This window comes from Danio rerio, chromosome 4 (assembly GCF_049306965.1).
Source record: "Danio rerio strain Tuebingen ecotype United States chromosome 4, GRCz12tu, whole genome shotgun sequence".
NCBI classification, from domain to species: domain Eukaryota; kingdom Metazoa; phylum Chordata; class Actinopteri; order Cypriniformes; family Danionidae; genus Danio; species Danio rerio.
The window spans coordinates 61,945,401-61,962,994 of NC_133179.1; the positions used below are offsets into that span (position 1 = coordinate 61,945,401).

At 42.9% G+C, this 17,594-nt stretch overlaps 1 protein-coding gene across 5 annotated transcripts in view; it reads right to left on the minus strand.

The window, feature by feature from the left end:
* LOC137487246 (uncharacterized) overlaps positions 1–17,446 on the minus strand; it is a 32,302-nt gene extending 14,856 nt beyond the window's left edge. For 2 of the 5 annotated variants that reach the window (XM_073948418.1, XM_073948417.1), the window contains exons 1-2: positions 17,404–17,446; positions 16,343–16,492 (exon numbers count right to left, since the gene is read on the minus strand). In XM_073948418.1, coding sequence (XP_073804519.1) covers positions 16,343–16,427 — 85 coding nt within the window. In that variant the 5' untranslated portion in view covers positions 16,428–16,492; positions 17,404–17,446. Of the gene's footprint in view, positions 1–275; positions 3,160–9,203; positions 11,303–16,342; positions 16,493–17,403 lie in introns of those variants that run through there. The other 3 variants (XM_017354366.4, XM_073948419.1, XM_073948416.1) reach the window with 3 other exon arrangements.
* Between the last annotated feature and the right edge of the window lie 148 nt (positions 17,447–17,594).

A 17,594-nucleotide genomic window follows, 5' to 3' on the forward strand; every position in this document is an offset into this window, starting at 1 on the left:
CAGGGGGCGGTCAAAAGAATCTGACCGTAAAGTCAGATGGATAAACAAAGAAGTAGAAAATTTCATTATCATCATTCAAGTCATTATCATCATTCAAGATTTTTAAGCTAATTATTTTTATTGTTTTTTATAAGTTATTTTAATTATTATAAGCATTTTTATAACCATTCAAGATTTTTTAATCAAACTTTGATGCATCACTTTCTTTTGTTCATATCTCAGACAGTTTTACCCATTGAAGTTTATTAAAATATTCATGACAAGAGAACATGGGCTGCTCAACAAATATATTTTATTATGGCAAGAATAAAAGCAAAAAAGTACACTTACTAAAAAGTACATGTTTTTTTTTTAGATTTAGCCCACTCTACAATTCACACATTACTGTCTGGCTAGTTTCTGTCCTATACTTATGCTAAAAAGGCAATAATGGTCCAACACTTCTGACCATGATCACCAATAAAGCCTAGAAAAACATGGCATCAGTGTATTGTAAACCAATAGGGTCAAATATTCCTTTCCGGTTATCAAAAAAATAATTTGTTCCTTAATTATAGTTTTGATATCAAATTGTTTTAAATTCAAAATTGTAACGTATAAATCAGTGTAAAACCTACGACTAACGGAAAAACATATTCTGTAATCAGGGCCGGAGTGGGACTCTTTTTCAGCCCTGGAGTTTCAAGCCTCAGACCGGCCCACCTCAGTTCACCACTGACTATATTAAAATAAGGTTATTTCCAATTCAGTTTCTAATTACACTATCACGTCTTTTTTTTGAGAAAACAGCTCTTTTAGAACTTCAAATGTTCAACAACCCTTACAGTATTATGTCTTAACAATAAAAATGAAAAAAAAAAAAAATGTTACTCAGACAAGGACCAAACCCAGGTTGGCCGCGTCTTTATCTAACCATACTAACCACTGTACCACAACAGCTGTATGGTGAATGGTGACTTATCTAGTTATATCATCATTAACCTGCAGGCTGCATCCTGCTCATGAGGCTACGAGAAAATAGATAAAAAGAGCAGAGCTGCGGTAAAATAATAAGAAGGCTGTGGTCAAGTAAATAAATAAATTATTTTTAAAAAGTGTGACTGCTGAGAGCAACAGATTCTGGAGCTAGGGACACCGGCCCTGGCGGCCAAAAAACAGATCGGCCCACCGGGAATTCTCCCGGTCCTCCCGATTAGCCAATCCGGGCCTGTCTGTAATTATGTACCTGGGTCTCCACTTTTGCCATGGCCTCTTTGACTTTTAAAGAACATCCCTCAGGTTTTTACAAACTTTTAACAAAAACTGTCCTCTTTCCCATGGCTGGTGCAATTTCTAGCCAAGAATTATTGGTCATCTGGTGATCTCTATGATCATGGATCATAAGGATGTCTGTGCAGGCGTACGTTTCAGGCAAAGTCTCAAATGCGGCACCATTGCGTACTGTTTGCTGATAAAGATGTCTTCAGATGCTCAAAGTGATTCATATTCAACTCAAATCAAAATCTGGCGCCGCGCGCACTGTTTGCTTGAGTCTCAAAAAAAAAAAAAAACATACACTCCGCCGGCCGAAATTATGTCGCGTTTACCCAAAGCAAACCTCTGCAAACTCCGCGATGACATCACATTTGCTGCACGCACTCAAGCAAACAAGCGGACGCATCAATTATAAACCAAGCTTAAGCGTGTAGGACAGTGTTCCCTGCATCTCCCTTAACACTTTCTCCTCCCTAATCTTTCTAATTCTATATTAAGAGCCGAAAATTAGTTTGAAGTGTGCAATTTGCACAAAATAAAATAATCAGTTCATAATAACTTGAAACACATATAAAGGTATTTAGCTTTTTATGCAGCCCTGTAGAAACTCTCACAACCTGGTACATCTTTACCCCTCTTCATTATTGAGTTTAAATCTCCAGATGTTCCAAGGGTTTCATTATCAGTAACTTGATATGTATTCAAGAGTTCACACTTGTTTGACATGCTGTCCTGGGAGAGAGCCCCAAGCTCCGCTGGACAAGGCCTCATTTTTGCTCTCGATTGTGAAGCTTCAGGTGAGTGCTGAGACTTCTTTTACATTTAAAGCCCTTTCCACACTCACTGCATCTAAAACGATCCTCTCCTGAGTGAGTCTTCATGTGTTGCTTCATAGAGTCTTTGCGTGTGAGACTCTTTCCACACTGATCACATGTGAACACTATGGTTCCAGTGTGACCATCCATGTGGTTCATGAAGCTAGCTTTGGTTGTGAAGCTCTTTCCACACTGAGCACATGTAAACGGCTTCTCTCCGGTGTGACTTATCATGTGGTGATTGAGTGAGCCTTTATATGGGAAACTTTTACCACACTCTGTGCATGTGTAAGGTTTCTCTCCAGTGTGAATCCTCATGTGGATGTCAAGGTAGTGCTTTTGAGAAATACTTTTCCCACACTGTGTGCAGGTAAAAATTCTTTCTTCATTGTGAGTTCTCATGTGGATTTTAAGGGTGACATTTTGCTTAAAACTCTTTCCACACTGAGAGCAAGAGTAAGGCTTCTCCCCAGTGTGAATTCTCATGTGTACTGCCAAGTTTCCTGTTTTAGAGAAGCTTTTTCCACAATGTTGGCATGTATACTTCCTCTCCCCAGTGTGAATTTTCTGGTGCGCTGCAAAATTTCCTGCATGATAGAAGCTTTTTCCACACTGTTGGCATGTGTACGGCCTCTCTCCAGTGTGAATTCTCATGTGGTTTTTAAAGCCTTGTATATAACCAAACCTCTTTCCACACTGTTTGCAGGTGTAAGGTTTCTCTTTAGTGTGAACTCTCATGTGAATATCAAGGTTTGACTTTTTACTGAAACTCTTTCTACACCATGTACAGCTGTAATTACACATAGACTTGGATTTCCGAGGTCTTCCGCGTGATGAAGCCTTTTTAGTCAGTGTGGTTTTTTCATCAGTCGTTATTACTTGGTGTTTCTCAAACTGCTGTTTCTCTTCCATTACATTCAGTTGATGAGTCTCTTCTTTCAGCACCATCAGGTCTTTAAAAGAAAAGAATGAAAGCTCAAAGCGAGAAGCATGAAATGGATGTTTCACCCAAAAATGAAAATGATCAATTACCATTTACTCTCCATCTTGCAGTTTTAAACATTCCCTTTCTTCTGAAACACAAAGAAAACTAGGGTTCCCCTTCGGGGGGAACTTCAGCACTATAAGTGGATTTGATTGTAAAATCCACGCATTGGGAGGTTCGGTTCAGAAGCTACTCGTCTGAAAGAGTATTGAACGGGCCAATTAAGAATGAATTGGCAGCGCAAGCCTGCGCAGGTGAGCGGCATAAGCAATCAACTGAGTATATAAGCTCACCTGGCGCAGCAGACGCTATCCTTTTCGCTTCAGAGACTTTCTGATCGAGTCGATGAGGGTTCCTCCTGCTGTGACCAGCGATTCTGAGCGAACGAGAGCATTCTCCCGGTCCAGAGTGTGTACACGCAGTGGCAGACGGTCGAGCTGGGTTTCTCCCTTGCCTGGCGTTCTTTGGGTCCGGTCCTCCAGAGCGGTGCGTATAAAGTTGCAAACTTCACAGAAAGAGCAACACAGTCGTGCAGCACGTCCTTATCAGGACGGCGCTCCGACTGTGCGTTTCTGGATGCGGTGGTTTCCTGTCCTCGGATGATGGGCGCGGGCACTGTGTTACATGTCTGGGGGTCCAGCATGTTAATGCGCTGCTCGCGGGCAGTTCATGTCGTCATTGCGATGCCATGACTGTTGCGCAAGATCGCGGTTAGCCTTTGCAAAAAGGCGAACCACCCCAGTTGTCCCCTGCTCTGCAGCGGGCACTCGGGCAGATCTGAGGGTTTCAGCGAGAGATAATCCGTCGCCCACGGGCCCGCGGACCTCCCGCTCCTCTAAGCGCTCCATCCAAGCTTCGGGCGGAGGAAGCGATCCGTCTAACAGATGGTAGCCCTTACGCCCGATGACACCGGAGACCAGATGTCCACCGCGGCATCGGAGGGTGGGCTTTCATTGTCCGATGATGATCCAGACCCGCTCGCCCCCTTCGGGCTGGTGAGCGCTGTCACTACGGATCCTGAAACGGACATGTTAGCCGTGCTTTCCCGGGCTGCTTCGGCCGTGGGTTGGAGATGGTTTATCCCCCAGCTCCGCGGCCGGACCGACTAGAGGGGCGTTCCCTTCTTCCCGGAGGTGCACAGTAGGCTCACGCGGTCTTGTAAAGCACTTTTTTCTGCTCGTGCTGCGTGTTCCTCCACCCTAACCACTCTTGACGGTGAAACAGCCAGGGGGTATGTGGCGATTCCTCAGGTTGAGTGCGCGATGGCGGTAAATCCGCGCGGCGCCTCTTCTTGGCGGGGTCCGCCTCGTCTCCCATCCAAAGCCTGTAAGTTATCTACCTCCCTCGGAGCTAGAGCTTACATAGCTGCGGGCCAGGCTGCTTCCGCCTTGCATGCGATAGCCACCTACCAGCGCTACCAAGCGCAGGCGCTGGCCGAGCTGCACGAGGGTGGGTCCAACCCAGGCTTACGAGCTTCGCACCGCCGCCGACTTAGCTCTTCGGACTACTGAGTCCGCTGCGTGTGCGTTGGGGAGGACGATGTCCACATTAGTGGTCCAGGAGCGCCACCCCTGGCTGATATGCGCAAAGTCGACAAAGTCCGCTTTCTTGACTTCCCCATATCCCCAGCCAGGTTCGGCGACACTGTCTGTGAATTCACCCAGGAATTCAAGGCGGTGAGAGAGCAGTTGGTGGGTGATGTCTTATCGGCGGTCCGTAGCCCGCTCCGCCCGCCGTGCCATTCATACCTGCTCCTCGCCGAAGGCGTCCGCCTACGAGAGCTGCTCCGCCCCCGCACACGCCTAAGGCGAAGCGAGCGCGTCGGGCACCTCGGAAGCAGGCAGCCCCCCTGCCCAGAACGCCGCTAAGTCCGGCAACGGACCGCGAAGCGCCCCTGGGACAGGCCATCTGGAGAAGAGGGAACTTGCTCTTTCCCCGCTGGAGGGCGGGGCCCCATTTCCAACGGCACTTTTTACTGCCATGAAAACATTATGAAAGGGCACTTTTCACTTCCCCAGATGTGACAGCCCGAAATCTGCCAGTCTGGGACGCTATGCTTTCTAGCTTGCAGATTCGGTGCGTTTCGCCAGTGGCTCACGAGCGCTGGGAGGACGGTCTCCTTTCTCCCACCCCTCGAGCCTCCCCTCCGGAGCTCGGGTTTGGAGTGAGAGCAAATATCCCACCTCCAGCTTTTCCGTGGGACCCGCGAGCTTCCCGGATCAGCACACCCACTCCGCGCTGCCCCACTGCTGGTACGTCAGCGATTGTAGCGATGAGTCCATTAGCGAGAGCTCTGCCTGCCTGGTTAGCGCGGGCCAGCTCTTCGCGGTGGCTCATACGCACAATCAGACTCGGCTATGCGATTCAGTTCGCGAAACGGCCCCCCAAGTCACGGGTGTGTATTCACCAGGGTCAGCCCCCTGTCCGCCCCTGTCTTGCGAGAGGAGATTGCTGTCCTCCTGGCGAAGGATGCAATCGAGCCGCTCCCTCCAGCCGAGATGGAGAGCGGGTTTTACAGCCCACGCTTCATCGTGCCCAAAAAGAGCGGTGGGTCACGGCCAATCCTAGATCTGCGCGTTTTGAACCGCTGCCTGCACCAGCTGCCGTTCAGAATGCTCACGCAGAAGCGCATCCTCCGGTGCGTTCGTCCTCTGGGTTGGTCTGCAGCATTAGACCTGATGGACGCGTATTTCCATGTCTCCACTCTTCCTCGCCACCGACAGTTTCTGCGGTTTGCGTTTGAAGGTCGAGCTTGGCAATACAAAGCCCTCCCCTTCGGGCTCTCTCTGTCTCCGCGGGTCCTCACCAAGCCCGCGGAGGGTGCCTCAGCGCCCCTTCGGCTCGCGGGCATCTGCATACTCAATTTCTTTACGACTGGCTGAATTGCCCTCTCTTTTGATTATGCACAGAGTTGATTATGCACAGAGACAAAGTGCTCTGGCACTTCCACCTGTGGGGGTTTCAGGTCAACCGAGAAAAGAGCAAACTCGCCCCCGTGCAGAGGATCTCTTCTCTCGGGCTGGAGCTGGACTCGGTCACCATGGCAGCGCGCCTCTCCGGAGAGCGCGCTCAGCTGATGCTGTACTGTCTGAGAGAGCTCGACAGTAAAATAGTGGTCCCACTGAAACAATTTCAGAGGCTCCTGGGGCATATGGCATCCGCAGCCGCTTCATGCCGCTCGGATTATTCTATATGAGACCACTTCAGCACTGGCTTCACGATCGAGTCCCCAGACGCGCATGGCACGCGCGCGCACACCGAGTCTCTGTTACTGCGCTGTGTCGCCGCGCCCTCAGCCCTTGGAGCGACCCCTCGTTCCTACAGGCCTGGGTGTCTCTAGAACAGGCGTCCAGTCTTGTTGTCGTTTCAGCAGACGCTTCCAACACGGGCTGGGGGGCTGTGCGTTGCGGGCATGCGGCTGCGGACCTGTGGAAAGGTACCCAGTTGCATTGGCATATCGCCTGGAGCTGTTGGCAGTGTTCCCCGCTCTCCACCGTTTTTTTCCGGTGTTGGAGCGGCAACACGTGCTGGTCAGGACGGACAGTACGGCGGCGGTGGCGTATATCAGCCGTATAGGGGGTATGCGCTCTCGCCGCATGTCTCAGCTCGCCCGCCGTCTGCTCCTCTGGAGTCATCCGCGGCTGAAATCGCTGCACGCCATTCATATTCAGGCAAGCTCAACCGTGCAGCCGATGCGCTCTCACGGCAGCCTTGCGTCCTGGAGCATGGAGACTCCACCCCGAGTCTGTTCAGCTGATATGGGCGCGATTCGGGGAAGCCCAGATCGATCTGTTGCTTCCCCCGAGATCGCTCATTGCCAGTTGTTCTTTCCCTGACCGAGTGCTCTCGGCACGGATGCACTGGCTTACAGCTGGCCTCGGGGCACGCGCAATACGCGTTTCCCCCAGTGAGCCTGCTCGCGCAGTTACTGTGCATGGTCAGGGAGGACGAGGAACAGGTTGCTGGTTGCGCCCCTCTGGCTCAACCGGACCTGGATGTCAGAGCTCTCCCTCGCGATAGCCCTCCCCTGGCAGTCCCTTCGAGAGAGCACCTACTCTCTCAGGGACAGGGCACCACCTGGCACCCTCGCCGATCTTTGAAGAGATTTTTAGACGCGAGGAAGACTTAGGTAACCTCCGATTGCGCTAATACCGTCACTCGGGCTAGAGCCCCCTCCCCGAGCGCGCCTATGCCCTGACGTGAAGTCTATTCACTGAATGGTGTGTCTCTCGCTGAGAAGACCCCCGTAATTTGCCAGATCAGCGTTGTGCTTTCTTTACGCCGAGAGAAGTTGGAGAGCAGGCTGTCGCCCTCCACACTCAAGGTTACGTGGCTGCCATCTCCGCTCTCATAACGCGGTGTCTGGCGGCACCGTGGGAACGCATAACCTCATCATCCGGTTCCTCAGGGGCGTTAAGCGAATTAATCCACCCCGCCCCCCTTCATGCCCTCTTAGGATCTCGCCCTCGCTACACAAGCCGCGTCAGATCCCTTCGATCCTCGACTCAGTATATTTCTGTCCCTGAAGACAGCTCTGCTGGTCGCGTTGATATCGATTAGAGGGTCGGGGACCCGGAGGCATTTTTCGGTCAGTGACTCGTGCCTGTAATTGGGCTGGCTTCTCTCACGTATGAGACCCCGCCCGCGATATGTGCCCAAGGTTCCTACCACTCCGTTTTAATACGAGGTAGTGAGCCTGCAAGCGCTGCCCTCGGAGGAGGCAGACCCAGCCCTTATTTATTGTCCAGTTCGCGTTTTGCGTATTATCCGGACCGCACTCAGAGTTTAGATCATCTGAGCAGCTCTTCGTCTGTTATAGCGGTCGGCAGCAGGGAAGTGCCGTACCGAAATAAGTTCCCACTAGATTGTGGATGCCTTTCTTTCACTATCAGAGCCGAGATGAGCCGCGTCCCCCGAGAGCGCGTGCGCACTCCACTCGGAGCTTCGCATCCTCTCGAGCGCGCGCACGCGGCGCCCCTCTAACAGACATCTGTAGAGCTGCGGGCTGGGTGACACCCAACACATTTGCAAGGTTTTACAATCTGCGAGTGGAGCCGGTTTCCTCAAGGGTATTAGGTAACCCTTGGTGATTGAGGAAACAACTCGGTAGGGTGTTGAAACACGCTTGCTGCGCCATTTTCCCTAACACGGAGATACGTGCGCCTTTTTATCTGTCAGTAAAGTTCCCCGTCAGGTGAGCCCTGCAGATTCCTCCGTGGCCCCCAGCACTGACTCAGCGGAGGAGTCACTTGCTGGCCCACTACGTTGTAGGTCTGCCCGCTGGTCAGCCCGCGTTTTGGGTAAAGGTGTCTGCTATGCGTGGTCCCCACTAGGCGATCCCATATGCTTATTCAGCCACGGTTAAGTCCCCCCCCCCCCTGGGCGGACCCGTGTCTTCCCTCCCCGCTAACCACTCTTTTGCTATGCGTACTCCCCCTTTTTAGGGCTAGTCCATATGTAAATTCTGCCATCTATCCCCCCTTGGGTAACGGATGGCCTCCGCAGCGTCCTCCCTATCGGGATTGCACGCTTCCCAACGTACTGTCGTATTTCCTAGAATTATCTAGATGCTCACGACACCCCAAAAAATATATATAAATCCGTAAAACTTCTGTTGAAGTAGGATAAATTAGGGCCAGGGACACGTTGGAGGACCGCGCCCCCCATGATGTGGGTGCGTCACGCTTGCTTGACTATCTCCTCATCGGGGGTGTTGGTAAGGTGCAGTCATTATGGCGCTTTCAATGGGCTCCCAATGCGTGGATTTTACAATCAAATCCACTTATAGTGCTGAAGTTCCCCCCGAAGGGGAACGTTCGAGGTTACTAAAGTAACCCTTCGTTCCCCGAGGAGGGGAACGGAAGCACTATACTCCGTCGCCATAATGACTGTCCCTTAGCTGTTGAAAGTCTCTTCAGCTTAAAAAGGATAGCGTCTGCTGCGCCAGGTGAGCTTATATACTCAGTTGATTGCTTATGCCGCTCACCTGCGCAGGCTTGCGCTGCCAATTCATTCTTAATTGGCCCGTTCAATACTCTTTCAGACGAGTAGCTTCTGAACCGAACCTCCCAATGCGTGGATTTTACAATCAAATCCACTTATAGTGCTTCCGTTCCCCTCCTCGGGGAACGAAGGGTTACTTTAGTAACCTCGAACGTTTTTCACAATATCTTTTTTTCTATGTTCAGCTGAATCAAGAAACTCATAAAGGTTTAAAACCACATGAGGAAGAGTAAACGGTGAGGCTATTTTCATTTTGGCGTCAACTATCCCTTTACAGGGTTCCTTTAATTAATCCTTTTTTTTAACAAAATGTAAAATAAGTCTTTGGTGTTCCCAGAATGTGTCTGAGGTTTCAGCTCAAAATCAGATCATATACCTTGCAGAATATTTCATTTTGGGGGTCAGAGGAAAACCAAGTTTTTTTTGTGCCTGTGGCTTCAAATGCAAATGATCAAATGCACTCGCTCTAGATTACTCGTGTTGTGTTCCCTCATGTACATCTTCCACTCGATTAAAAACATTTGTGACTTGCTTGCAAGTACGCATAATTCACGCTTATATTAGTGAGGCTGCATTATTGTATTTAAATTATGCTATTGCTTCCCAGTACTGGGTTGAAGCTGGAAGGGCATCCGCTGTTTAAAACATATGCTAGATAAGTTGGTGGTTCAATCCGCTGTGGCAACTGCTGATAATTAAAGGTACTGGGCTGAAGGAAAATTAATGAACTTATGCAAATGCTTAATGCCACGTTTGCTGTAAACTGAAGTGATAAGATTGCAAGATGACATACTTTGCTACTTGTTTTCATTCATTTGTACTTTTTCCTTTGTTTTCTTGCCTTTGTGCATGTCCTGAGGCTTTACTGAAGACCTACGTGGTGACAATTTATATACCAGACAATATGCAGAAATACCATCTAAAAAGGCATTTTTGGATATCTTTTCTGCTGGAGATACTGTTGTCCTAAAAAACTACCACTTGGCGGTTTTATACATTAAAAGTGGTTATCGTTCCATGCCTAAACAGCATAACAATATTTTTAGTAGGGCTGCAACAACAAAACCAATAAAAATCAGTTACTAAAAGCGTTGGCAACAAATTTCATAATCGATTCGTTGTGTCGCGCGACACAGACATTTGAATGTTTAAAAAAACACTTCAGTTCAGCGTGGAGAGGAGTGAACACAGTCTCTCTCTACTTATCTCTCGCACTGATAATGAGTTCAGCGCCTCAAAGACAGGGATGAGGAGGAAGGGAGATCAGGGTAAATCACTACAAATTCCTACTTATGTTTCAATTTGAAGTGAGGACCATGTTGTTGTCCCTGGTGCTGGTGTTTTACTCATTATCCAGCGTGACAAGCATGACAAGTTAGCTCATCATATCATCACAATTATGCAGTGTTTTAACTGTCTAATGCTTATTTTATATTTTAGACATGCAAATACACACAAGTACTAGCCCTCTACTGCACGGTGTAACCATATGGCAATATGATACTTATGTTCATTTCCCTGCCACTATTTCTTTAAGACCAACATAATTTTTTTTGTTTGAAAGAGAATACCTTTGTGTAGCCAATGATGTGCTTTGGTTAAGTCACATGACATCCAGTGTTTTTCTGTAGCGCGATTTCTGACAGACTGGCGTTTATTGTGAGTAGTTGCTAAATGCAAATGCAAACGTCAATAAAAACAAAGTATCAAATTATGTTAGATCCACAAAAAAAATCACCTCCTCATGAAACATCACCTCCAGTAAGATATGATGACATTCACAACTCAAATTTTTTTTTATCAAATAATTTTTTTGTAAATCGATCAAATGTGTGTGTTGCCAAATGGCAACACAGTGCAATAGTGGAACATGCAATATTGCAATGGATTAGCTAGGCAGATAAGACATTCATATATGCAAATATGCATTGCGGCTCACTTTATTGTACAGGCTCATTGCACTTAAACTTTTTTAGGTTCGGCTCTCGAATTAGTAAGGTTATGAGTATATATTATTTTAAAAAATTTCGCAAAGCCTGCCATGTAGCCTACAATAACAATAACAGCAAATTACAAAAAATAATAAGACAAGCCTACTTTGGCGTTGCAATAAAACAGTATTAATTATCAAAGAAATAATTTCAATATATAATTAAAATAGGAAGAAATAAAACAAAAACAAATGGTAACCTGTTTTTATAGCAGGGCCCAATGTGTTCTTATTTTTGTTCTGTTAACATTTATTAAAAAGAAAAAAAAACTAAACAATAAAAACACTACTAAGTGATAATAATAATAATAATAATAATTATTATTATTATTATTGTTATTATTATTATTATTATTATAAAGCCCTTGCTCTGAAACAATCATACAAACCAGGTGCTGCTCGGAAATGGCCATCTTTGCTCAGCATCAGGTGCACAGCAGCAAGAAACTTGGCTGTGAACTATGACCTTATTTTAATGACAAAATGTCTAAGAATACTGCTAATTTACATTTTTATTTAATTTATACATGTGCAATGAATGTAAGCCTGCTAACTGTGTGTGGTTCAAATGATAGAATATGTAAACTTTGTTTATATATAATTAAATAATAATAATTAAAAGCCTGCGTGTAAGGCTTTTATTTTGAGGACGACGTCACAAGCTCAGATTTAGTTTAAATCTATACTGGGTTTACTCCCATCATATCTCCAGAATTATATTTGTAAAAAGCCTGTTCTTAACTATGGTCTTCGCTCACAGGATATTTATTTACTCTTTGTCCCTAAAGTGCGGACTGAGATGGGAAAAAAGGCTTTTAAGTACGCAGCACCTTTTGCTTGGATTAATCTGCAAACACAGTTGCAGTTCAAAGACTTGATTTCACTACAAGCTTTTAAAAAGTTTTAGAAGTTGAAACAGGTTTGTAGATGTTTTGAATAGATGTCAGTGTGATTCATGTTAACTGTAAATTGTTTTTTGTTTGTTGTCTGTTGGACTCATGTGACTTGTGTACTGCCTAATCTTGGCCAGGACGCTCTTGTAAAAGAGATTTTTAATCTCAATGTGTCTTTCCTGGTAAAATAAAGGTTATAATAATAATAATAATAATAATAATAATAATAATAATAATAGTTGACTAATTAGAGGAAAGTGGGCATTTCAGCACCACCTACATGTGTAAAATGAATATTAAAGTCGTTTATCCGTTTTCCTACTTTAAACCAAAAAACGAAAATCCAGCCAAAATGTCGTTTTTTCGTTTTCTTGTGAGCAAAAGAAAAATGGAAAAACGGCCATTTTTTTCCTTTCCTTTATTCCGTTTAAAAATGGAAAACAAATGAACAAAACGTACACAGTCCATTCTGCTGTGACGACCCCCAATTAATAAAGGGACTAAGCCAAAAAAAATGAATGAATGAATCAGCGTTTCCATTTAATGACTTAAAAAGAACAAAATCGTCACTTCCTGATTAACTGGCGCCAAATCTCAACAGTAAAAACAGAATTTACTGCGGTAGGAGAAGCTACATGAATCTTTTCTGTGTTTAATAAATGACTTTCACCTCAGAGGACAATGTCAGCACACAATGAACATGTGGTGAAGATTTAGCGCATGTTTTTTTATGCCTATATTTCAAAAGTTATGTGCATCATGATGTTTCCATCAACTGTTTTTTAGCCTATCCAATATGCACATAAAAATAGGTGGCTGAATATATAAGGCTAAGTGAGAAATACTGCTTCATTTAAAAAAAAAAAGAAAAGGAGACCGACAGAAACTCAAAACAGAGTTAAGAGAATAAAACCTGCTGACCAGGTTAGGTTCACAGAGTATGTTACCAAGTTACCTTTCTTTCAGAAACAGGCTTGACTTACCCTGCTTTCTCGAATTTCACAAACTTGCCATTTTGAAACGCAAATACCAGAGTTTCTCTCATTTCAGGGTTAAAATGCTCTGAGTTTTCACTCAACCTCCTTTCTGAAATGGGGCCTTGATCTTATATGCTATTGTTTTAAAGCTTCAGTTGCCTATTGGAAAAATGACTAGGACTAATAAACGGCTACTTTCTCCACAAACAAATGTGTTCATGTCTATACATACAAAGAAAAATGATTAAATTAGAAAATATGACTTTGCAACAGGGGCGAAGCAGAGGCACAGTAGGTAGTGCTGTCGCCTCACCGCAAGAAGGTCGCTGGTTCGAGCCTCGGCTCAGTTAGCGTTTCTGTGTGGAGTTTGCATGTTCTCCCTGCATTGGCAAGGGTTTCCTCCGGGTGCTCCGGTTTCCCCCACAGTCCAAAGACATGCGGTACAGGTGAATTGGGTAGGCTAAATTGTCCGTAGTATATGAGTGTGTGTGTGATTGAGTGTGTGGATGTTTGCCAGGGATGGGTTGCGGCTGGAAGGGCATCCGCTACGTAAAAACTTGCTGGATAAGTTGGCGGTTCATTCCGCTGTGGCGACTCCGGATTAATAAAGGGACTTAGCCGAAAAGAAAATGAATGAATGACTTTGCAACATCAAGCAGCATTAAACATGGACCATGTGATGGCCAGTGTGGTGTATGTTTTTTTTATTTAGTTTTGTTTTGAGTTTAAGTTACCATGCTGCAGTGCCGATGAGGAACGGAGTTTCTGGGTGTGGTCCGACAAACTAAAGGGCCGACGTGCCGCCAAGTGGCACCTATTGGTTCCGCTAGCCGATACCATTGGCTTAAGGGCTTGGAGGGAGAGCTGATCTTTAGTTTAAGTTCATTAATGATTTGCAGTGTTTGTTCAGATTTATATTTAGTTTTTCATTTAGAATTTATTTAACTAATATTTAGATTTGTATTTAGATATTTGACTTAGTTTATTGTTGTTGTAAATTGTCTGTTTTTGTCTCCCCCTTCTTGTTTACTGTGGACTAGTCCCTCTGGTATAAATGTGGTCAGTCTTGTCATTTCAAGGAGTTCTGTTTTTGATTTATTCATGATTAGTTTGGTTTGAACTCAGTTTTGTTTTCTTTGTTTAGTTTATTGATTTTTCAATTGATTTAATTGTTTCATTTATTTATTTTTTGAGTTTTTGAGAAATTTTTTGACTTTATTAAAAATAATTATTTTGGAAATCTACTTTTTGTATGCCCCTTACTATATGTGCTGGCTCACAGACCAGTATAAGATTCTGACGGTATGATAACCTTGACTAAAAATATCATGATTTCTCAGTACTGTGATTACCATTTATAAATATATTCTTTTTAAATGTCTGGTTAAAAAACCTAAACTTTTTTTTCCCCTTTGAACACAACATATTTTCACTTGAGAAACTTTGAAAGTATTTTGGAGCTGTAAACATGTCAGGCTAAATAATTCAAATGATTTTTTTTTTACTATTTAAAACAACATCTTTGGATATATTTTCTCCTGGAGACACTGTTGTCCTGAAAATCTTCAAACAAAATGTAAAAAACGTAGGGATGGTACAGCAAAAATATTGTTTTTAAAACTTTTTTTTAAACCAAATCTCTGCATATCATCAGCATGCTGTAATCCATTTCTTAAACAGCAAAAGTCATTTTAGACTAGTTTGTTGGCCAGTTGTAGTCAGTGCAATGCTAAACGTTATTGTTCAACTATAAATTGTTAGTTTTGCTTCATGTCGTCCCTCAACAACATCATATAGTTTAGAATACTGTACAATGTTTTATAACAGTTAATTATTTTAGTGTCCATTTCATTCAGCATATTTAATATTGGGGGCATCCAAGCTTTCTGACATAAAGAAATTTTTCAAATGGCCCAAATGGAAAAGATTTTAATTTGCCCTATAAAAAAATATATTTTTATTTAATAATGCAATAATAAATGAATAATGAAAAATAAAATACAATATTTTAGATATTTCTTAACAAAAGCTCTAGTTGTATTGTTTTGTAATTGTTTTTAAAATAACCTTTAAAAAAATTGTAAAAAAATTAACAAATATTTTGAAAAGTTTTAAAAACTATAATAAAATAAATCTATGCAAGTCGATATCCTCAGCAGTAAATACATGGAGCTTGTTTAAACAAAAAGTTATTGTGATATTTAATTAATTAAACTATTATGATAAATAGAGTTAAAATGACTTTTTTGACTAAAAAGTTTTATTGAGATGGATTGTTGGTGATTGTATATGTTTTGGACAGGCTGAGTAGCAAAACATGAATAGAGGAAAATGTAGACTTGTTAAAATAAATAAAAATAAAGACCTACAACACAATACTTTAGTAAATGTAAGACTTTTTAAGGCCTAAATTTTTTATTTTGGAATTTAAGACATTTTAAGACCCCACAGAAATCCTGTTTAAACACAATAGCCCTGGTAATTAGGTATTGTAATAATGATGTAGTTCTAACAGTTTAAACCCATAAAGAAGTTGATGAAAAAAGGGAATTGTGATCAATGTGACATGCAAATGGAAAGTACTAAACCAACACTATCACTGTAATAGCAGATATCTTCTATGAGAATACTGTAGGTCAAATATCGACAGCTCAGTTATTCATTCATTCATTCATTCATTCATTCATTTTCTTGTCAGCTCAGTCCCTTTATTATTCCAGATGCCCTTCCAGCCGCAACCTATCTCTAGGAAACATCCACACACACATACACTACGGACAATTTAGCCTACCCAATACACCTTTACCACATGTATTTGGACTGCAGGGGAAACCGGAGCACCCGGTACAGATAGCATAATGTGAGTAGGCCCTTAGCCTACCCAATTCACCTGTACCGCATGTCTTTGAACTGTGGGGAAACCGGAGCACCCGGAGGAAACCCACACGAAGGCAGGGAGAACATGCAAACTCCACACAGAAACGCCAGCTGAGCTGAGGTTTGAACCAGCGACCTTCTTGCTGTGAGGCGACAGCACTACCTACTGCGCCACTGCCTCGCCCTCATCTCAGTTAAATGTGCATTTAGGACCACCAGGCAGAAAACTCGAGGCTGCAAGATGGATTCAATTATAGAGGTAAAGTAGGTTTTATATTCGCACATTCAAACTTTCCCCTTAATAATCTAATTTCATAAAATTATTTTTGCAAACTATAAATAGCGAAATCAAATTAGCCGTCAATGGCTATCTAAGTACAACATTGTTCACAGTCAAATGCTGTGATTTCAAGTCATACTTGCATGCTATTTCCGATCAAATATTCAAAGTAACATGGTAAATAATATAGAGACTTCTAAATGAACGAATGTGTAAAACCAACTTTACCTCTATATGACTGAGTTGGACTTTGAGAATGAAAACTAACCTGTTTGTTCCTGCAGATCTTCATGTTTGACAGAGAATGTCTCTTCGATCTTCACATCTTCACTCTCCTCTTTAATAAACGCCATCTTTATACCAGTGTGGAGATCAGTCACTTCAGCAGGAGTTTTCCTCTGTGTTTGGACACTTTATTCTGTTTAAAACGAATAAAACAATAAAAATGTCCTGTTTAAAAATAGAGGTAAAGTTGGTTTTATAATTACACATTCAGACTTTCCCCTTAATAATATAATTTCATAAAAGTATTATTTGCAAAATCTAAATAGTGAAATCATATAAGCAGCTAATGACTATCAAAGTACAACATTGTTCACAGTCAAATAAACAGTGCTAATGTTGTTTTCAAGTCATACTTGCATGCTAATTCCACTCGAATATTCAAAGTAACATGTTAAACAATATATACACTGCTAAATGAACGAATGTGTGAATATAAAACCAACTTTACCTCTATTGTTTAAAATAGATAAAACAATGAACAGAAACAAAATAACTTCTCTTCAACACTTGCTTCAACAATTTCTTTATATGAGAGTAATAAACAAAACGTTTCTTTAAAACACTTATTACACACTTTTCTGTTACTTTATTCAAACAATAGCCCTCGGTTACTAAGAATAAAAATAGAGGTAAAGTTGGTTTTATATTCGCACATTCGTTCATTTAGCAGTCTATATATTGTTTACCATGTTACTTTGAATATTCGATCGGAATTAGTATGCAAGCATGACTTGATAACAGCATTAACATTGTTTATTTGACTCTGAACAATGTTGTACTTTTGATAGTCATTGGCTGCTAATATGATTTCACTGTTTAGAGTTTGCAAATAATACTTTTATGAAATTATATTATTAAGGAGAAAGTCTGAATGTGCGAATATAAAACCAACTTTACCTCTATAGAATAAAATAGTACTACGTTGAATAAAGGATTAAAATATTTCCAACAGTAGGAACATAATTTAGCATCGTATAAAAAACTAAAACCTTCGAACTTTAACTTTAAATGGGTTTATATCTGTGTAAACATTTTACAACAAACCTTTCTCCAGTTGAATCACAGCGCTGAAGCGGCGCCGCCTGATGACGTCACACACCAAAATAAAAGTCTTTTCTTGTTTAGCTTTCTTGCCACTTACTTTTGCAGTCATGACTTATTGATACATGTCTCCCATGTTTTTCACTTTACACTATATCTGCTTTCTCTCACACAAACCTTAAATCTAAACATTT